Source organism: Candoia aspera, chromosome 3 (genome assembly GCF_035149785.1).
Source record: "Candoia aspera isolate rCanAsp1 chromosome 3, rCanAsp1.hap2, whole genome shotgun sequence".
In the NCBI taxonomy this organism is placed as follows: domain Eukaryota; kingdom Metazoa; phylum Chordata; class Lepidosauria; order Squamata; family Boidae; genus Candoia; species Candoia aspera.
In genome coordinates this window covers 127,445,566-127,469,122 of record NC_086155.1, presented here as the reverse complement: position 1 = coordinate 127,469,122, position 23,557 = coordinate 127,445,566, and the positions used below count along the sequence as shown (strand labels likewise).

The 23,557-nt window shown below is 37.1% G+C and overlaps 1 protein-coding gene across 1 annotated transcript in view; it reads left to right on the top strand.

Annotated features, from left to right (window-relative positions):
* CDH12 (cadherin 12) overlaps positions 1-23,175 on the top strand; it is a 189,553-nt gene extending 166,378 nt beyond the window's left edge. Inside the window, exons 7-11 of the mRNA XM_063298766.1 lie at positions 7,367-7,503; positions 11,058-11,179; positions 15,401-15,518; positions 20,151-20,402; positions 22,619-23,175. Of these exons, the coding sequence (XP_063154836.1) occupies positions 7,367-7,503; positions 11,058-11,179; positions 15,401-15,518; positions 20,151-20,402; positions 22,619-23,118 (1,129 nt within the window). The 3' untranslated portion in view covers positions 23,119-23,175. The remainder of the gene's footprint in view (positions 1-7,366; positions 7,504-11,057; positions 11,180-15,400; positions 15,519-20,150; positions 20,403-22,618) is intronic.
* The last annotated feature ends 382 nt before the right edge of the window (positions 23,176-23,557 follow it).

The window sequence follows — 23,557 nt, the reverse complement described above, 5'->3', positions numbered from 1 at the left end:
GGCATTTCAGGTGATCATCACAGGTTTCCTTTGTCTTCTCTCCTTGTTCAGTGCAGGTGCGTCCCCCGGGGTAATGTGTGGGAGTTTCCCCAATCTGTTAATGGCTCCTAGGTCCGGGCAAAGCTGTGCCTCTTTTGTCCTTGTGATTGTTTTAAGCCGTTGTGTGCTTAAAGGATTAAGGTTATCCCTTCGTCCTTCCTGAAAGGCATGTTCCCCGTTGTGACGCACATATGCCTTGCAACGGGGAACATGACAGTAAGGCAAGAATGAATGAAATTAACTAGATCCTAGTAATAGCCATTGCAATTTCTTTTGCTGTACTTCCTTGTATCTGAACCATCTATATAAGCTTGCCTGACTATGTGTTCGGGATCTTGCCCAAGGAAACATTGCCAATGTGTTCTTTGTGTGGTTGCCCAATTCTGCAGACTCATAATAAAGGTATTGGAGACTTCACAAATTGTATCATGATTAAGTAGAGGGTCAGACCTGAACCTAATCACTTAGGTGACTGAGAAGGGAGGAATGTGCTGAGGGAACTCAGAAAATTTTCTCCAAAATCTTCCAGAGATTTGTTAGGACCCAGTTATTTCAGAAGGCCTTCAAAGACTAGTCTTAGTAATTTTCTTGACCTGAGTGAAATGGAGCACCATGAATGTTGAGTGTTATATATTGTATGGTAGGATGATGCATTTACTGTGGAAGGATTTATGTATCATTTTGCTTTGTATTCTTTGATAAATACTATGGTTATTTACTGACTTGTAAATCACTTAGAGTCAGCTAGATTGTAGCAGTATAAAAATATAATGCAATATAATATAATTGAGAACTGATTTATGAGGAAAGTGGCCTGTTAAGATGCTTGTTGCAAGCAAAAAGTGAGAACAACAGATTTTTGAAAGGCATCTTAATGCTAGTCAGGGAAACACCTTAATTTTGAAAACTAATAGTAAATTCTCAGGTAGACTTATGGCAAGCCAACTAAGGCAAAGTCTCTTTGAAACATTTTCCTTCTAACACCCCTACTTCTGGGCAGTATTGCCTCTTCTTGAACCCACTAAAATTCTCCTCTGCCTGGTTCCCACAGCCTCTTACACTTCAGTGCAAGTTGGACCTCTGTTCTTGAACTTGTTAAATTTTATGAGTGTATTGGCTGGGTGGAAACTTAATTTTATTCCTCTCCCATTTTCATTATGTCTGTACTAGAGTATGTTAGAGAGTAAAGGAGTATGTTAGAGAGTAAAGGATGTCAATTCCTCCTTCATATATTTCTTTTGTGATTAAATAATAATTAATTATTTCTATGTCTCAAATCTATTTCCATGTATTTGTTCCATGCTGGTAATTCACTTTTGCATTCAATCCACATTCATTCAGTACTTATTCACTCTGCTAGTTATTTATTTTTATTTTACCACAATTCTGAACTATTAAATTCCCACTGAATTCAATTTAAAGTTTCTCTTGCCATTCCCAATTTTCATTTCCATTTAACAAATCAGACACTCTTACATAAAGTAACTGTCCCTTCCTTTAACAATTGTCCTTCCTTGTTCTACATAAAAGACTACATGCTATTCACTAAATTTCTGCCAACACTTGTATATCTTAACATTTCTCCATCAATTTCCCCATCTTTAGTCAAAATTCTACTAAAGTACTTAAAATTATTTCTAATTTTTTGCTGGTTAACTTAAATTCATTTATTCTGTTTTTTCCTGTCAGATACTACTGCCTTGGTCGTCGATAAATTAATTTTTAAAACTTTGGCCCTTGTTACATTGTACAATCTAAGCTAACATCTGCTGCAAATCATTAGGGTTCACAGCCAACAACATGGCATTAACTGAATACGAAAAAAGTACAAAAAAGTATTAATTTCCAATTAAATCACCTATAATATCACAAAAAATATTCCTTACACACGTATCCATAAATACATTTAAAAAAGGGGTGGGGACATTTTTGTCTTATTCTCACCTCAGTGTTGAACTATTCACTTAGCATTTCAACTATTCTCACTTATCCTTAACTTTCATCATGTTGTTTTTTATTTGTTCAGTCGCTTCCGACTCTTCATGACTTCATGGACCAGCCCACGCCAGAGCTTCCTGTCAGTCATCAACACCCCCAGCTCCCCCAGGGACGAATCCGTCACATCTAGAATATCATCTATCCATTTTGCCCTTGGTCGCCCCCTCTTCCTTTTGCCTTCCACTCTCCCTAGCATCAGCATCTTATCCAGGGTGTCCTGTCTTCTCATTACGTGGCCAAAGTATTTCAGTTTTGCCTTTAATATCATTCCCTCAAGTGAGCAATTTGGCTTTATTTCCTGGAGTATGGACTGGTTTGATCTTCTGGCAGTCCAAGGCACTCTCAGAATTTTCCTCCAACACCACAGTTCAAAAGCATCGATCTTCCTTCTCTCAGCCTTCCTTATGGTCCAGCTCTCACAGCCATATGTTACTATGGGGAACACCATTGCTTTAACTATGCGGACCTTTGTTGTCAGTGTGATGTCTCTGCTGTTAACTATTTTATCGAGATTTGTCATTGCTCTTCTCCCAAGGATTAAGCGTCTTCTGATTTCCTGACTGCAGTCAGCATCTGCAGTAATCTTTGCACCTAGAAATACAAAGTCTTTCACTGGTTCTACATTTTCTCCCTCTATTTGCCAGTTATCAATCAAGCTGGTTGCCATAATCTTGGTTTTTTTGAGGTTGAGCTGCAAGCCAGCTTTTGCACTTTCTTCCTTCACTATCATAAGGCTCCTCAGTTCCTCTTCGGTTTCAGCCATCAAAGTGGTATCATCTGCATATCTGAGATTGTTAATGTTTCCTCCAGCGATTTTAACTCCAGCCTTGGATTCCTCAAGCCCAGCATGTCGCATGATGTGTTCTGCGTACAAGTTGAATAGGTAGGGTGAGAGTATAGAGCCCTGCCGTACTCCATTCCCAATCTGTAACCAGTCCATTGTTCCATGGTCTGTTCTTACTGTTGCTACTTGGTCGTTATACAGATTCTTCAGGAGGCATACAAGATGACTTGGTATCCCCATACCGCTAAGAACTTGCCACAATTTGTTATGGTCCACACAGTCAAAGGCTTTAGAATAGTCAATAAAACAGAAATAGATGTTTTTCTGAAACTCCCTGGCTTTTTCCATTATCCATCAGATATTGGCAATTTGGTCCCTAGTTCCTCTGCCTTTTCTAAACCCAGCTTGTACATCTGGCAATTCTCGCTCCCTGAATTGCTGAAGTCCACCTTGCAGGATCTTGAGCATTACCTTACTGGCATGTGAAATGAGTGCCACTGTTTGATAGTTTGGACATTCTTTAGTGTTTCCCTTTTTTGGTATGGGGATATAAGTTGATTTTTTCCAATCTGATGGCCATTCTTGTGTTTTCCAAATTTGCTGGCATATCATTACCTTGACAGCATCATCTTGAAAGATTTTGAACAGTTCAGCTGGGATACTGTTGACTCTTCAGAATGTCTGGCTCTAGCTCACTGACCACACCATCAAAACTATCCCCGATATTGTTATCCTTCCTATATAGGTCTTCCGTATATTCTTGCCACCTTTTCTTGATCTCTTCTTCTTCTGTTAGGTCCTTGCCATCTTTGTTTTTGATCATACCCATTTTTGCCTGGAATTTACCTCCACTGTTTCTAATTTTCTGGAAGAGGTATCTTGTCCTTCCTATTCTATTGTCTTCTTCCACTTCCGTGCATTGCTTGTTTAAAAATAATTCCTTATCTCTTCTGGCTAACCTCCGGAATTTTGCATTTAATTGGGGATATCTCCCCCTATCGCTGTTGCCTTTTGCTTTCCTTCTTTCTTTGGCTACTTCTAGTGTCTCAGCAGACAGCCACTTTGCCTTCTTGGTTTTCTCTTTCTTTGGGATGTATTTTGTTGCCGCCTCCTGAACAATGTTGCGAACTTCTGTCCATAGTTCTTCCGGGACCCTATCTACTAAGTCCAGTCCCTTAAATCTATTCTTCACCTCCACTGCATATTCTTTAGGAATATTAGTGAGCTCATATCTAGCTGATCTGTGGGTCTTCCCTAATCTCTTTAGTCTGATCCTAAATTGTGCAATAAGAAGTTTGTGATCTGAACTACAGTCAGCTCCAGGTCTTGAATTTACTGACTGTATAAAAACTTGCATCATACTTCATTTTATTATCACGGTTCATTTATTCTATTCAACAGCAAACTTTCAACACCTACTTGTTCAAAACATTCCAGAATTCAAGCCTGCTCACTTTATCATATGGGTTCTCTAAATCCACAAATATACAATAACCTTTCATTCTCACATTCAAATATTTCTTTATAACCTGCTAAAAAGCAAAGAACCGGTCTTCATACCTTGATCAGCATATAGTTATATTACCATTTCCAAATTTTGCTGTTTGTCACCTCTCATATTTTTTCAATCAGAATTCTACCATGCTTTACAAACTAATCTCCAATATGGGAAATACTTGTCAGATTAGGCATATATTGGCTAGTATGCCACCAGTGCAATCAAACCCAGTCAAAACCCAATTTACCCTAAGCATGCTTATGCTATTCTATACAGACTAGGATCTCTAATCTAGAGAATATTTTGCAAGTCAGCCTGCTACTACCTCTACCTCTACAACAGAGATACAGTAAATGCAATGTATTTGTGAGGTATAACATCTTTCACAGAAGCCTTTGCCTTGTATGTTCTTCTCCAACCCCCCTTCACTCACATGAACCTATTAGCTACACTGGTTTGTTTTTCTCCAGGCTTCTGTTTCATTGTCATTTAATTCTGCTTATCTTGGAGCCTTTGATACTACAAGAACATTTTATGGAATATTTACATTGCACATTCTACAATAGAGAAGTACCAGCTTGACTGACTGATTTTATATCAAGTCAGTGTCAACTTTTAGCAACCACATTGCAGATTTTCTCCAGGATGCTCTATTTCCAACCTGATTCTTCAGTCTTCCAAAATGCACACTGAACACAATGTAATTGAGTTCATCCACCTTACTACTGATCGTCCTCTTCTGGTCTTTCCTTCCACCTTTCCCAGCATTATAGACTTTTCCAAAGAGTTAGATTTTAGCATAATATGCCTGAAGTAGGATACTTTGAGCCTGGGTTGATTTATTCAATGATCCATTTGTTTGTTTTCCTGCTTATCCATGATTTTCTCAGGGGTCTTCTCCTGAATACCAGCTTGCAATATACTGAAACATCTGTGAAGCAGTGATAAGCTTTTGGGCTGGATGGCCATAATCTAGTTTTCTTTTGTTTTGACATTTCACCAGCAGCTGTGCTGGCATCTTCAGAAATGGAGTAAGCTGCTTTGTAGTGTACCTCTTGACAGCTGACAGGCAACGGAACTGGGCGAATGGGCTCTTGTATTTGATGATCAGGGGTTGTATAAATACATTCAGATATTATGCTAAGCTGTTCTATGGTTGGCTTGCGTTTGATTAGCATGTTGCACAATCCTAACTGTTGTGGTATGTAAATTATGGCTTATGGCTTAGTGTATCATGTGAACCCAACCAAATTTGGTTTGTTCTTTAAATAAACCAAACACTAAATTATCATGGTGTGTGAACCGAACTAGAGTCAGATGCATTACTGTATACTCTCAACCAGGAACATCTGTGTACATGTAAAAAAGGGGCAAGGTGTCAATCATGCAGTCACAACTACTATCTTCACTTTTTTGACCCCCTTCCCTGTAGACACTCTGGCTCTCAGCTCACAGGCTGACAGAATTCTTATTCTTTCAAGGAATAGCCTCATTAAATTTCAGTATCTTGTCTGCAAACACTTGGTTCTTTAAATAGAGCACTGAATAACATCTTTGCAACACCAGCATTACATATCCTGTGACTTTGGATTGGCACACATCTATTTACTTGCTTGTTGACATTGATATTAACTCTACTATAAACATTTATTTAAGAGTACATTTAAGTGGATACAGAAGAGACATTTCAGTTAACATGCATAAGCTTGGGTTGAATGCTTCATAGCCATAAGCCATTACAGAAGGCACCCATTGGTTTGTGATTAATATTAAATCATCAGACTGAACAAAAATAGCATTCATATGACATGTATTGAACTATAAAAACCTATTTATTTATTTATTTATTTTAAAAAAAGGTTTATAAGGTGTAGTCCATCCTTTTCTATACATGAAAATTTAACAATTTTCTCTGTAGCAAAACTATCTCTCTTCTTTAATAAAAAATGCTGACTCTGTACCTGTGAGATATAACATAATGAATAGGAATTAGTGAATTCCATCACTAATCCTGGGCCTGATTTAAACAGTATTACATTAAGTAATGGTAACCTAATATGTTACTATTTTCTGCATGTCCATCTTTCACAAATTATCACTCCTGTTATTTTAACTTGTTGCTGTTGCCATTAATATTTCAGCAACTTCATTGTTGCCTGTTTTTTTATTTAATAATACTGTTCTTACCAGGTTTGCCAGGTGCACAGATTCCCTGCCTTTTCAGGACTGCCTCAGTTATGGTTCATTCAGAATACTTTCCCAAAACAGCGAGCGTGTGTGTAGTATGTTCCTTTTTTCTTTTTTCCTTTCTTTTCCACTTCAGAAATTCATGGTGCCCTGGATCAGACTGACCTAGTTGTTGTTTGAAATTTTTACTCAGCAATTTGTTTCGAAAGGAACACAGTCTATGCCAACCCTCAAATTTCTGAATAGTCAATAGTCAATAATGTAAGAACTTAATTTATATGCAAGACTAATCAATATGGTTTTTGTTTATATTCCATTGAAGTCACTTCCAATCAATAAAACAAATCAAGGTAGATTAAAATCTATAAAATAACAATAAAAACAACAAATAAGTAATGGAAGCATACTGAAAAGTGAAACATTCTTGCTAAACTAGGAAAAAAACATGAGAAAAGGCAGCCAATAAAAGTGTTCAAATTGGATTTATGAGCAGCAGTAACAAAATTACTGAGAGAAAAAAAATGTTCTAAACTTTGATGATCTCTCTGGGGAAGAGAAAGGCTATAGAAGTGCACTTAAGAACACAGTTCTGAATGCTTTTATTGGAAATACAATTAAAATGTTTACATATTCTCTGTTAATTTTTTCTCAAGTCTATCTTTCATTATTTTCCATTTAGCCTTCTGACATGGTGTTAAAGCAATCATTGCTTCTTTATTACAAAGCAGAGAAATAACTCCTGAGAGTAGAATAACAAAGACATTTAGATGTGCCAAATGCTATTATTATAAATGATTAGAGGTTGTCAATTTCTATTGTTTTCTTCTATTCCCTTCCCTTTCAACCTTCTACATCTGCAGGTACTTCATAGACTGGAAGAATGATATGGATAGCTACTTTACTATAGATGGAATGGAAGGAACTATTGCCACAAATGAGTTACTTGATAGAGAGAATACTGCACAGTACAATTTTTCAATAATTGCAAGTAAAGTTAGTAAGTACAATAGAAACGGGATAGATGTCATTTTTGGAATTGTCTTTGTTATATTGTTTGATCATTTTGGTGAAATCATTTGGCAAAATGTCTTATATATGTTTGCTTTTGAAATAGAGCACATCATGACACTTGAATCAGCAGATTTTCTACGTTTTTGGCAGTCTCCTAGGGTTCTTTTAGGGATCAAGAAATCTATAATTTTTGTCAGTAATTAGTCTCATTCACTACAGCATGATTCCATCCCTAGAGCTCTCAGCCCTGAGAAAAGTCAACTTGTTTTTTGCAATAAGCAGCTAAGAAATATGGACATGATTCTTCTTCCTCCTTGTGTGGGGCATAAAAGATGGGATCCCTATTAGTTTTAGTGGAGCTCTGAATTCAGCTGCATCATGTCCAGTGACCTGTAGTGTGTCTATAATTTGGATTGATACCTGCCTCTTATTTACCACCTGGCTCCATGTATATAGGTTATTCATTCTCTGAGAACAATCAAGACCTCTGGTTGTCAGTGTAAAGTAACATACAAGTTCCAATTTCAGGTAATGAGTGGGCAGGGATAGTTCAGTGTACTTGTTGGTTACAAATCTAGTCAAAGGACAATTGTAGAAGCAACTCAATAAGCAAAATAGTGTTATCCTATTGCTCATGAGAGGCATTAGAAGTAGAGAAGCAAACAACAGACCACCTCTTTATCTATGTCTTTATCTCTTCTCTGTTTTCCCCTAATTAGAAGGTTCTTAGACTTTCTCTTTCAACCTGCTTCCTATAGGAAAATTAGACTTCTCTTTTGTTCAACCATGAGCATACAAAGTTTGGAAATGCAGGTTTTGTATCAGGGCATGTAACTTCATTAATACATTTTACTTGTTCTTTTTGACCTTAAGCACATGTGTCTAGAGATACTTAAAAGGGTTTAATTCTACTTGGACACATATGATCTGCTTAACAGAAATCCTAGGGAATGAACTGAAGGATTGTCCCTACAGGGATTCCAAAAGTTCTATTGCATCACAAGGGAATCCACTCCCATATGGGCAATTACATGATCAGAGGGAGGTGGGCCTTACAATGAACAAAGAATATATTCTACAGTTTGGTGAATGGCTTTCCTTTCAAACTAGTGGTTCAATCCATTGCTTTCCAGCTCTGCATAAAGAAATGTCTCTTAATTGCAACATTATGAGTCACCTGCTGTTTGTCTCCAATCATATTTTAATAACTACGCAGGGCTCTTTTTCTTTGTTTGATTATTCCGTTAAATTAAGTTTCAATAGTCATTTATTGTGGGGGGGAGGAGGGTATGTTTCTCTACAGTATGATGATGGCTCAGAAACAAGCAGGCTTCCAAGAATACTTTCCAAGAGAGTTCAGTGTCCTTGCAAGTTTGTATAATTACTGATTAGACATTCTGGGTAAAGCACCGCAAAAATTAATCATAACTAAATTCACTGGAAATGTATCATTGTTATGATTAATAAAACTCATTGGTTTCAATGGGATTTGTTCTGAGTCTGTTTTGCTGGAGTCTGCCTATTATCATGTTTTAAAAAATATTAAAAACATATTTAAGTAAATGGAAATCTAATTCAAAATACCTTGATGGAAGCTCTGGTCTCATTTCTATCTGAATCCCATTGATAGAAAACATTGATAGAAAATCCATGTCCCATGCATATTTTTATTTCTATTCATCAAATAATCAGTTCTATATCATACTGTAATATTATTTGCTGTTCAATAAAGGAAAATATATTTATTGATCATGATCCAGCTAAAAGTGTATTCATAACATGATTGACGGAGGGAAAAAATCTATTTTGTCTTCCTTGTTTATGTCATTTTTCTTGTATTTTAAAAGTTGACTATTCAGATTAAGAACATTTAAATGTTTATAATTTGAATAGAAAACATTAACAAGAAATGTTAAACAAATCTATTATTGACTGATATCTGCCAACAAGCATCCCTGTACAAGGCCTGACAAAAACATAGGGTCTCTTTTTTTCCTTCTCAAAATCTTGTTTTTGTTGTTTATTTTCTACCTAGTTTCAAAACATCTGGAAGTATTACACTTCTATGCAAAACTCTGAGTAGTTTCTGTTTCCAGCATTTAAAAAATTACATTTAAATCCTAACTCCATTTATACTAGGTTTCTATAAATCAGGGCTGCATGCAGTCCTCAAAAGCTTTGATAATGAGAAAAAGAGGAAAATTATTAAATATATTGGGAATAATCATATGAATTTATTAAATCAAATTAATTAAATACATGTATATAAAGTTTCATTTCATTTTTGGCCTCGCCCAATCTACCTGTTGGAGTGCAGTGACTTACAGTATGAAATATAGCCTTCAACCCAAAATATGTTCTGCATCCTTGACATAATTCATTTTACCTTAACACCACATTACACCTAACTGTAACCCATGTATGAGCACCTAGGAACAGTGAACTTGTGGCCAGCAATATTCCTGCAGGAACATCCAGAGTAGGTATTAACCCATTATCCTGATGTTTATAGACATATAGTAACTCCATCCAGCTAGATCTGGATAGCCCATCTAAGGTTATTTTTCCCCATCCAAACCAAGCAGCTCCCTGACACTGATTTAACACATCTATAGCATCTCTAGTTTCAACTGAGTGAAGATGTAAAGCTGACTATCATCAGAATACTGGGAGAAAGGATGAATCCCCTACACCATCATTTATCATCTCGCTGAGTCCAGCAGCACAGGAGGGACATGGATCTAAAAGGAACCAGGAGGGACATGGATCTAGCTCACTTGTGGCAGACCTCATGCTGCCAAGCATATAATCTACTTCCTCAGATTCCACAAACTCAAAATAATCCTGGTTAAAATGCAACCAGGTTGCCTCAGTCACCTCACTTGTCTCTGTCGAATGGGCATCTTGTGTAGAAGAAATTTATTTCTTTTCTTGCTTAGTTTGATGTCCTCTCATTTGAATTTGGTCATGTCATCAGGATTGGTACAATCTCTTTGAAAACTAAACCAAAATCATATAAAGATTATAGGTCTATATTCCAGGTATTCATTTTTAAAATTAATGTGTAACTGAATTGCCTCCAGAATATAAGCTCTGCACATGATGATTTTTCTGTTTGTAGAAAACTGTATGTGTGCTATGCATAGGCATGTTATCCACAAAATGTGATGGCAGTTTGCTTAGGTCCTGTGTGTATATGGTTGCTCAAACCTAGATCCCTGGTTATTTGTGGTATGCTACACAGGGAAGAAGGATTGTACATATGAATTGCATATTGTGAATGTTTACTCATTTCCTACAGAACAAAAACATGGTAAGTGCTTTCTAATAAATACGACAAATTATATAGCTGAGTCTTCTGTGCAGTCATTATATTGTTATTAGGCACAGTCCATTTTGTATGAGAGATTTACCCAATCAGTCTAAAAGGACATATCAAGAAAGATGGGCAGTTCCATTTTTCATTGCCTTATGCAATGTATTATTGCCTAGGATCGTACAAATATTTCATTGCCTGTTTTAAAATTCTTTTCCTAATAGGCAATCCACTCTTGACCAGCAAAGTTAATGTCATCATAAATGTCCTGGATGTCAATGAATTTCCTCCAGAAATTGCAGTGCCCTATGAATCTTATGTGTGTGAAAACGCAAGGCTAGGACAGGTATATTATTCTTTTTTTTAATATTAGACATGCAGTCAATTGTGTGGGGACATAATCATATATAATGGTTAACAACTACAAAAACTAACTTAAGAGAGCCTTCTTGAGCTTCTGTCATCCACTGTTGTATTTATATGCATATTAATCACTGGTGGTTGCAGCCTAGTAATTTGTTTGGAAGTGTATTCACGGCTCAGTGACAAAGAAGCGATGTTATGCATTGTCCTGAGGGGTACATAGGAGAATATCCTTACTCGTTTCTCTTGGCAAATGGATATTTTGCCCATGGGCAAAACATATTATGGTAGCCATTTTATGTGAAAATTTAGAATGTGCTCTCAAAATTCCAAACATGCCCATTAATCCAAAAATGTTGCCTACCACTGATTTGCCGCAACTCTGAAAAGCAGGTCAGTTTAATTAATTCTATATTGCATACTGACAGCAGAGGTTAAATGTATAATTGTTTATCTGTGTTCACATAATAACTTCCCAGTAGAACTGAGAGTAACAAAAGCAAAGCAGAAATATTCTGGAGAAACATTATATCCATTGAAGGCCAGTGAAACAGTGCTTCAATTTTTATTTTTATTTTGGCTCAGCTTCATGTTTAGTTTCTCATGCTCCATGCAGGGAAATCCATAATTTGGAAGCTAATGCAGAAGAGGCTGTCTTTTGTGTATATAGCTAATTAGGTTCTCTTGATGGAGAGGGCAAATGATAATATCCTTGATGAAGATTGCAAATTATGGACAGTCTAATGCAAGAAGAAAAAGACATTCAGATATCCTGGCTGCGTGATATTTGAGGCTCTATGGATAAAAAAATAGCATATTGCACCGGTCTCAGAAGTAAATAGAATTATTTCAAAACTTATGCATATAAACTACATGCCAGGTATCATCCTGACCACTACTATTTGTACTAGCTGATAAATCCATATAGAACATATTAAAGTGCTCTAAAGGAAAGGTAGTTAAGACACAGCAGATCTATGACTAGATCTCCCCTACCCAAGAGGAGGCTCAGATGGCTGTCTAGGAAAGCCGAAAAAAGGCATCATTGGTTATAGCAGCCATTTAGTCCTGTAAAAGCAATATTTTGTCAAAGAGCACTCCCATCTTATCCTTCAGAAAGAATGAAATTTGATCCAGGTTAGGCTATATCCAAGATCCCAAACTGGCATATCTCCTGATGAAACTAACCTTATCTGGATTTGAAGTCTGTTTATTGATTCAGAACTAACCCATTACTGCTTCCAGACTTCCATAAACAACAGGCATCAGGAGAAAAGGTGAGTTAGAGATGAATGTCATCAGTATAGTGATGAAAGCCAACCCAAGAATTTCAGGTAGCTCCCCATAATGGCTTCATGTAGATAGAACCTCAACATTTAGTCAAGAAAGACTGGAGCTCTCATAAATGGTACCCCAATTCCCATACCAGCCCAAAAATACAATGAGTGATAGTACAGACAATCAATGAGAGTTCCAGAAGAATCATAAATGATGCACTCCTATTTTTGACTTCCTAATGGGTGGCACCTTAGAGTGCTCCTCACACACATGGACTGAATTAGATATTGCCGCTTGGATTTTACTCTTATATTTATTTAATTAATTGATTAATTTTATAAATTTACTCACCACCCATCTCCCCCTCATTTTTATTTTAAAATCTATTTATTAATGGTATTTATATTTTTATATTGTATTTGTATTCTATATTTACTGTTTTAATCGACTACCTTTGTTGTAAACCGCCCAGAGTCTGTCTGGTGGGAGGAGATGGGCTGTGACAAATTTGATAGATAGATAGATAAATAAATAAATAAATAAATAAATAAATAAATAAATAAAATAATGTAGGTTGTCAACAGCAAGGTGACTGAGCCTGTTTCTGTCCTCAAATGGGGCTTTAATCCACATTTAACAGAGTAAAAAAAAATGAGAATGCCTTGAATTCTTTTTCATTGGGCACACTAAGATGTTACTTTGAAAAGAAAAATAGAAACTGTTGATGACATCAAGCAAAGCAAATTTCTCAATTTTAACTTTCTTAGGTAAAGGTAAAGGTTTCCCTTGACATTAAGTCCAGTTGTGTCTGACTCTAGGGGGCGGTGCTCATCTCCGTTTCAAAGACGAAGAGCCGGCGTTTGTCTGTAGACAATTCCGTGGTCATGTGGCCAGCATGACTAAACGGAACCCTGTTACCTGCCTGCCAAAGCGGTACCTATTAATCTACTCGCATTTGCATGTTTTCGAACTGCTAGGTTGGCAGGAGCTGGGACTAGCAATGGGAGCTCACCCCGTCACACGGATTTGGACCGCCAACCTTCCGATCGGCAAGCTCAGCAGCTCAGTGGTTTAACCCGCAGCGCCACCTTATGTTAGGGAAAATAATAATTTCTTTCATAGGAATATTAACAGCCTTTATGATCCAATAAGCCATCGAAATGTTGAGTAGACTCAAAACCTTATATTATCTTCCAAGCAACTTGGTCATTTCCTAGCTAAGATCTCATACTACTATTCATAGTACCTTAACCTACCCTGTAGGGACGCAGTGGCACTGCGGGTTAAACCACTGAGCTGCTGAGCTTGCCGATCGGAAGGGTTAGGGTTCAAATCCTCGTGATGGGGTGAGCTCCCGTTGCTAGTCCCAGCTCCTGCCAACCTAGCAGTTCAAAAACATGCAAATGTGAGTAGATTAATAGGTACTGCTTCAGCAGGCAGGTAACAGCGTTCCATTTAGTCATGCCAGCCACATGACCACCGAAGTGTCTATGGACAAAAGCCGGCTCTTCGGCTTTGAAATGGAGATTAGCAGAGTCAGACACGACTGGACTTAATGTCAAGGGAAACCTTTACCTTTACTACCCTGTATTTTTTTTCATCAGGTGTGCACTGCATACTGTTTGACCTACCAAGCCAAAGACACTCCCTCTACTGTATATGGTAGCCCATCAAAGACTTAACAAATCTCCTTTTTAATGCATACCTGAGAGTGGAAAAATAGAGTGTATCAATCACCTTTCCACTGTAATATATGGATGGTAAGCCACACTTCGGCATGGGGATCAAAGTCATTCCAACTTGTATTAGTTTAGCTTTTGAACTTTAATGGAGAATTCACTCATTGTTCAGCAAATTAACAGTGACTCTCCAAAAGATATGTTCAGCTATCATACAGTGAGCCTTCAGGGAATCCCTGAACCTAATGAGTGTGAGTGTAAGTTGTTTACCTGAGAACAAAACCTATAAAAAATTATAGTTACTTTGTCAGTTTAGGAAAAATGTTAGGCTGAAATATACTCAGTGGTGATAAAAACAGCAGAGTTTAGCCTGTTATAGTCCATGTTATAGTCCACGTTTTATAAGCTTTGCAGAATCAAACGGAGTGCTCTAAGGTCCCATTGGCGCTAACACTTTTATCTTGTACAAAATTGTTGCCCAAAGGACACAAGACAATCTCCTCTATGTAGACCATACAATATTTTAAATACTGTAACTATTTCTGGAAACTCCTTGTATGGCATTTGTCCCTTTTACAAATTTGTTCCTGTGAAATGCATAGAACACAGGTATGCAACAGCAAATGTCCAAAACAATAAAAAGGTTGGCATCAGAATGGAATATTGCCAGTCCTGGCTAAATGAGGCTGACATTCTTGCCATCCCAACTCTGCTCTTATCTGAGAGCTGAAGTGGTAGGAAGGTCTTCTATTACATCACTAATGACTTAGAAGCCTACAGGTTTTGCTACCAAAGCATTCACAAATGTTATGAGAGATGAAGGAAATTTCATCCTCAGCACGTGAATTTCATGCCATCTAGCTATGTTCCAGCCAAGTGTTAGCATCTTCAGGAATTCATTCCCCTAGGTGAGTTCTCTATATAAAGGAAGAGTTGCTAATACTCACGTGCAACTCTATTGCTAGAGATGGAGCATATTGTAGAGTCATGTACTGTGAGATGGGCAGCTATATGTATGGGCAGCTATTATATATATGTGTGTATGTGTGTGTGTAAATAATAATGTTTTGTTTAATAAATATTGTATTGTTTATTGTTAGTCTACATTGGCTGGACTTGCCCAGCTAAGCATATTTTTGGCTTAGTGTTAATATCTCACTACTTCTATCACATTATCTAACTATCAAATTAAGATGTTCTTTTCACACAAAGTTGCATGTTCAATTTTCATTCCATTGTGGTTTTAGGTAATTCAGGTTATTGGTGCAGCAGACAAGGATCTGTCCCATGCTGGGCAAAAATTCTCTTTTCGACTGTCTCCTGAGGTTACTACAAAGCCAAATTTCACAGTCCATGATTTCACAAGTAAGATGGTTTATACTTCAAACAATTATAGGACCAGTTTGTTCTGTCACTCTCATTCCTACCATTTTCTATTCAAGTATATGAGGGTGAATTATTTCAATGTATATTTGTTTCTTAGAAGCTGAGCAAAAGAAGAAGAGTTGTTTTATATAAATAAAATGCTTTGTAGGGTTTCATGATGAGTACATGAGCCTGTACTCTCTTGACCTCACTCCTGCAGGCACCACTACCCTTGGGGGATATGTTTTATAATGGAAACTGAGGAATTGAAAAACAGTGACTGTTTTAGCCAATAGAAAGTTATCCCCCCCACAACTACTTCATGGTCTAAATTCAAAACTAGACCATCAGCCAGCTGAGCATTTGGATGAAAAATTAAATATAAAGGAGGAGCAGCTGGGGAATTAGCTAGACCACCACTTAAAAGAAAGAAGAAATTCAGGGTCAGAAAAAAGAAACAGGGAGACAAAGCCATTGTAATCCTAAGCAGGCCAGCATTTAGCCATTTGGTGAGAGCAGCATTTCTCAACCTGCTGGCTGGGGAATTCTGAGAGTTGAAGTCCACACATCTTAAAGTTGCTCAGGTTGAGAAACACTGGGTTAGAGGATAGACAGGATCCCAACATAGCAAACTGGGTCCTGAAGAGAATAGACTGTACAGAGGAATCTCTCTTGAGACAGTGGTTACTAGGAGAAACAACTGCTGTTTGCTTATCTTTTTACTGTTATTTCTGTGAAGAAGCTAACTGGCTTTGCATTCTAGATTCCCTGGGTTCTGAGTATAGCTGAAGTGGAAGAAAACAATTAGACTTAGGGTGAGGAATTTGCTGGGAAAAGCCATGGAAAATTAGGGAAGGGAATTTACTTTAAGCTGAAATCGATATATTTCCAACTAGCATTTTCTCTTTTCTTTCTCAACCCTATATAGAATTTTTGGTGGTGGTTGCTACAAAAATCTCACTTTACTTCTCTGTGGTTCTATTACTTTTTATTACCAGTAAAGTTCTCTTATTTATTATTTATTTTTTAAATTGTCTCTAATTACACCACTGTTATCCCTAAGCCCACTATAATGCAACCCAAAGCATTTTGGGTTCCTGTTCCTGAGAAGAAATGGCAGCAAGGTTTATGGCAGAGATGAATTATCCACAAACCTGATCTTGAGTACTCAAACAGCTTTCTTAATTCTAACTGGATTTGTGATATTTAATGTTTATTGATAAATTAATTTGATTTACCTTTTTGCATGTGCTTACTGAATTTACACTTCCTCAGTGAATGAAGAATCTTTTCATTTCCATATTTGAGACAATTCATCTATTAAAAGTGTATACATTACTCATTGAAGAAATTAGGCACAGTGTGTGTGTGTACTAAAAAAAAAATCCTATATAAAAAGCATGAATTTAAAAAATTGATTAAATTGAGAAAAATATACATATGCAAATTTTACCCAGTCAGAGAGAGAGAGAGACAATATCACAAGTAGGTATTTTTAAAAGAATAGAATGAACATGTTCTTTGAAAAAAAATGTGAATATCATATTAACCAAACCAGCCATTTCTTTACAAATTTCAAGGGAGAGGGAAACCTCATAAAATCATGCTGAATTAATCTAAAATGTTACAATGAAGTAAAATACATTTATTGTTAAGACTACTAATTGATTTGTGAATTTTATGTGGCATCCAGCTGGAAAGCTCAATTAGCTGAACCATTATTTATAATAATAAATCATAATTAATTATAAATTCTATTATGTATAAATTATGTTATATACAAATTCATTATAAGAGAACCAGACCTTCAGTTTATATTATGCCTATATTCTGGTCTGTAAACATATATAAATCTGTCCATTTCTTTTGTATGGCTCTTAGTTATGCCTGCTTAGTTGAACCATCCTGTTTTCTGCATTGACCTGCCAATTATTATCTCAAGCCACACACAATTTCTTGTTTAAATAAGAAATTCACTCAAATGTTAGATACATTTTCTTTTAAATACTTTTGATGTATGGTATCTCAAGAGTTATTTGCAGGATTTGGAGGAACATGAATCTTTAGTAACCAACCTCCTCAAGCTATTCCATTATATTTGAAAAGGTGGTGGGATTGTCAAGCACTGAACCAATGTACATGACAGTTGGGCTTTCTTAGTTAAGTTGCAAGATAGTGTGAGAACTTGGGAGATATAGGTATTAATAGATAAAACAGTGAGATTAAATGAGATAAGGAAATAGTTTTACCAACAACATTTTTTTCATGAAATATGCTATGAATTGGAAATCAGAATTCAGTGTAATATTGAATAGTCTTTCTTCTCTTATTCCACTGTAGTATAATTGACTATGGTTAGCAGATTACACTACAGTGGCTTAAGAGAAGGAAGACTATTTCATTGACCCTTCTTAGAGATAAGTCTCTGGTTCCTGTTGTCCCTCATTTGTCCCTCACCTAGTAGTACCTGTGCCATCATGCTATCTGAATTGTTGCCATACCAATTAGTTTTATAACTTTAGTGGCCAAATTTGTTTTTGTTTTTCCCTCCTCTTTCCCCATCTCTTTTTGTGTGTGTGCTGTGACTCGATATCTGAGGACAAGAAATAACATAACTGACTTGAGCAAGGCAAAAATGTTATTTTAGTGAAATTCAATCCCTCAGCCCATTTTGAATTGACTAGAATCCATCAGAGCAGTGCTAAGATTACTTTCATCTGTATATGCTAATTTGGTATCCTCCAGCTCTGTGGATTACAGTTCTCACCATCCACAGATAGTTCAGACAGTTCTTGTCAGCTATAATCTAACCCATTTGGAGAGCACAGGATTGGCAAAAGCAAGACTACTTTATCTTGTCAGAAGACCACATAGGGGCAGGAAATCTTTTAACATCTAACATCTTTCTCCTAAAAATAACACTCGTTTTCAAAAACTGATGCTACCTATGGGAACTGAGCCTATCATCTATTAGGAAACAAGATTTGTTGATTCATCTCTCATTTTTTTAACGACATTCAGAGAGAGAAGCCAGGGCCTGGGGACTCCATCCATCCAATAGAAAGAGCCACATAATGTTGTGGGAGATGCTGTGAGCTAGAGAGTGTTGGAGTGATATCAAAGAAGCAGAGAGCCCTTCAGGCAATCCCAATTGGACCAGACAGGAAATTGGTTTCTAATGTTGCTTCCTGACTAATCCTTTTAATCATCACATCCCTGTTGTCTTCTTTGATTCAGGGAAAACTGTCATAACCCAGTTCTTACCAGGCAAGAGAATGGAGAAATAACACTCATGAAATCACACACTTCTCTTAATTAGATCATTCTAGTAGTGCACTAATGGTATACAGTATGGTCCTGTGGGATTTTTCTTAAACATCTTTACATGGATGGGAGAGATTCTATACCTTTTGAAAAACATGCCTCCAGTGGAAATTAACAAAACAAGAAAGCCATTATTTTATTCCTAATAGAGCACTAAATGGAGATCAAAGCAGCTGAAAAGCAGACGTGGTAGGGTTGAGGAGACAAGAAACCAGAGATATGGAAAAGATAGCATTCCTCCTTCTTGTGATAGTTGTAGCTTTTTCTCATTTGTCCCCTTCTCCTATTCCCTGACAAGCTTGCTGTCAAACTGAGATGGATTGTATAGTAAGAGTTACAATAACTGGTTTTTGCCTGGGGAAGAAGGGAAGGGTTGCATTATCTTCCAACTGATTTGAATGTGACATTTTTGGTAATGATACACTGTAGGACTCCTGTTAAAGCACAGGTGAAGTTGACCTCAGCTCTTTATCTCCTCCTCTTCCTCTCCTTCCCATTAATGTTCAATGATGTAGAATGTATGACATGAAGGCATCCCAGGGCAAATTTCCACCTTGTTTAGCTGCTGCTCATAGAGACAGAAACTTGCAACCTGATAATGTTACATCTAGTTCTGTGCCAAAAATATATTTGCATTTTTGTTACCCATTCTCATTCATTTTAATGGAAAATAAATGTATTTCTTTAAAGAGAAAGAGAGAAAGGAGGAGGAAAAGGAAGAGTTTTAAAGTTCTCCAGAGAGTGACATTCATGCACTTGGCTTAACTGTGACCTGGTTGATGGTGTGGATGAGCATCAGCTCACAGGTATTCTGCCCCATCCAGGGTTTACCTCACTTCACTTATATGCCTAGGGAAAACATCATGCAGAAACTCTTCATGCTGGGCTTTTCAGATTTGGATGTTGAGGAAGGCAGAAAAATGATGAGAAGATGAACATTAGAAAAATGACAAGAGTTGTACCTTTCATCACTTTGCACTAAAAATCACAAAAGCACCCATGTTTAAGCGTCCTGAGAAAAATGGTAGAAGAACCAGCAGCCTTTTTTTCTGAGTGCAAGGCCACAAGAGTAATTTGGCCCAGGATGAATCACCGTATTCATTGTGTGATGCTGGATGTTAGTAAAATAGAGAAAAAGAAGAGGAGCCTACTGCTTTGCTGGCAAATACACATAAGCCATAAAGTTTTAGGTCATTTCCCAGAACTTTTATTAATTTATTTCCTGAATTTTCACAAGAAATTGTGCTCAGTGCCATTTCTGAACTATGACGATAACGAGAACAACAGTAACTCAATCCTGTTTTTCAGACAACACAGCTGGAATTGTAGCTGGCAGAAGTGGTTACAGCCGTCGACAGCAAGAGTTGTATCTCCTTCCAATTGTCATTGAAGATAGTAGCTACCCCAAACAAAGCAGTACAAACACAATGACAATCCGAGTTTGCAGATGTGACTCTGATGGCACCATCCTCTCATGCAATGCTGAAGCAATCTTCTTGCCTGTTGGACTCAGCACAGGAGCCTTGATTGCAATCTTGTTGTGCATTGTTATACTCTTAGGTTAGTACTCACCCTTTTGCATAAAATAAATTGTGTTATCATAGATATTTGGCAGACCTCTCTCCCCAGTTGAAAAGCTGTCAGATGGGCCAAATGGAAAGGTTATCTGGATACAAAAAAGGCTGACTGCTTTCCACCCATCTCCAGCTGTGTTGAGAAACTTCATCAAGCCAGGCCCTGTCCACTGGTTTGAATGTAGCCCTCTTTTGAAATGTGGGAATACTGCAATGGGAAATTTGATAAGTTTTCTCAAATCTTAATGAAACAATATAAAGGTGAATAATACACATATGATAACCACATAGAATGATAAACTCTTATCTTGAAAGATCTTGCTTGACTATATTTTAATTTCAGTAAAAAATAAGCAAGTTTCATACAGTACATGTAACTGGCCATTATGAATAGCAACTCAGCGCTATCATGGTTGCTGTACAGCAATACATGTAAAGAAATTCTCAATGCAAACCTCCATCATCAAAGAAACACAAAAAATTACTCTGAACAACTTTCCTTTTTTATTTTTTATAATATATGAGATCATACAAGATTATCTAATATATGATATAATATTGAAATAGGGCTACACTAGTGCTGGGTAACCTTTTGGTAGTTGGGCTAGGATTTTCTTATTTTGTTAGAGTTTTTCTTTAGATTTCTGCACTAATTTCTTTTGTAGATGTATACTCAAATTTACAATATTTTATTTAATGTTAAAAATGGCATAGGTTAGATGTGGTCAGTTACACAGGCACTCATGAGTAAAGTTGTAGTTTGGATGCACTCACTGGGTCTATCTGAATGAGGGTCCCTCTGACTTTCAGACATAGAAAGGAGTAAAGGAGAAGCATTTAATTATACAAATGGAGGTGAAGTATTAGTGGAGAAGGACAGGGAAGTTTCAGAGAAGCTGAGGAATTTTTTTTCCATTAATCATCTTCATGCAGAAGATAATGCAAACACCTTCAAATCATTGCCTTTGTACAGATGGTATGAAGCTTTGTGCCAGATACAGGAGAGAAAGCTGGATATTTTAGAACTGATGATGGAAAGTTTGGTAATATCTTTGTCAATGTCACTGCTTGCTCGTGGTATATGAGAGCTGATACAATATATTGGTCAGTGCTGCAGTTCTTGCCTGGAAAAAGCCTCTTTGAAATCCATGGCACTTTCCCTCTAACAGACCATAAGCCACACACCTCCTCTCTGCCATGAACTTGTAAGATGATGTGGTCTAGCAAGCCCTCTCATTTCTCCAACCTGTCATCCATCCTATTATGCATGGATAATATAGTTGTTTAAAGAAAGTTTGAAAGATTCTGCTATCTCCCTCGAAAACAGGAAGGTATAGGTCTGCACAAGAGACTGTCAGTGAACTAACTGAGAGTCTATAGTCTCCCACAGTGCTTGGTGGAGACATCTCCAGCATTACTTCTCTGATAGTGAAGGCAGAGCATCAAAGAGGCATCCCACATGTATGTCAGAAATGCTGCAGAGCTAAAAGGTCTATACATACCCCACATATTTCCACCACGTGCTCAGGAAAAGAACTAAGACCTATTCTTGCCTTGAAGTGCCATAATTAATTGGGCCCCAGTTGGTATGAATGAGAAAAAAGAATAAAGCTTCCTTTAGAAGTTCAAACATTCCTTCAACATTCCACTGTGAACCCACTGGATTTAGATCATGGTGGTTCCTCCACTGTGGATTCTGCTTTTTCTCTAACGCATTTGCTATAATAACAGAGCAAGCTGATCATTAATTTATTCTATTTTATTGGCTAAGTCTAAAGTTGTTCCCTTCAGGTTTCTGCCCATGAGAAAATGTCACTTGGCTGCTAATATTTATTGCAAGGCTTCTGAGACCCAAAGTAGCAGTAAAGCTTTCTGTCACCTAAAGAAAGGCAGTAACCCTCTGCAACCTGATATATCTATCATAATAAGTCAGATCCTTATGAGAATTTCTCCTGACCCATTAAAAACAGCAGGACTACCCCCCAGGCAGACTTTTTTTTTTCAAGTCTGAATTGCAAAATGGAGAGAGGTCCATTTTTCAGCACAGCATTAACAGTGAAACTGTTCTTTTTCTGTACCTTAGAGTAAAAAAGATTTTAGAATCGGATCAGTCAGTTCTTAGATCTTAGAAGGTGATATGAAGTTTACTGACAAAAATCACTCTCTTTCCCTAACTCACTTCTATTTTTCCTCTTGCCTTAGTTATTGTGGTTCTTTATGTGGCCTTGAGACGGCAGAAGAAAAAAGACACCCTAATGACCTCCAAGGAAGATGTTCGAGACAATGTTATTCACTATGATGATGAAGGAGGTGGTGAAGAAGACACTCAGGCTTTTGACATTGGGGCTTTGAGGAATCCCAAAGGAATTGAGGATAACAAAATACGCAGAGATATCAAGCCAGATGCTCTCTGCTTGCCTCGCTCAAGACCACCCACAGAGGACAACACAAATATTAGAGACTTCATAAATCAAAGGCTGAGAGAAAATGATGGTGATCCATCAGCTCCCCCTTATGATTCACTAGCGACTTATGCTTATGAAGGAAATGGATCTGTAGCTGAATCTCTTAGCTCTATAGATTCTTTTGCAACAGAAGCAGACCAGGATTATGACTATCTGAGTGACTGGGGACCACGCTTTAAAGTCTTAGCAGAGATGTTTGGAGAAGAAGAAAGCTATAATCCTGATAAAGTCACTTAGCTGGAGGTGGAGGAGGACAAGGAAGGAAAAATAAACCCACAACCAGTTTTACACACATACACACACACACACACACACACACAAAACAAGCTTTATAAGACAATTTTCATTGATTATAAGAGACAGCAGCTGTTTCCAGCAGATTCCTTTATTTATCATACTACCAATCTTGGTTTACTATTTTTCAGGGGAAGAATCATCTTTGACTATCTTTTTTGTTGTTTTTTTGGTGGTGGTGGTTGATTTTTATTTTTTTTTTACTTTATTACTTTGAAGTCACACTGAGACTGTCTTAGGCCTATTAGCTACAATTTATCGATACAACAAAACAGAAAGTATAGCTCTCCGGCATTGTGGTGGAAGAGTGGTAGATTTTTCTTAATTCCACTGAAGTGCCTATTGAAACTCTTACCAATAAAGTGGAAATAACTGCAGCAAC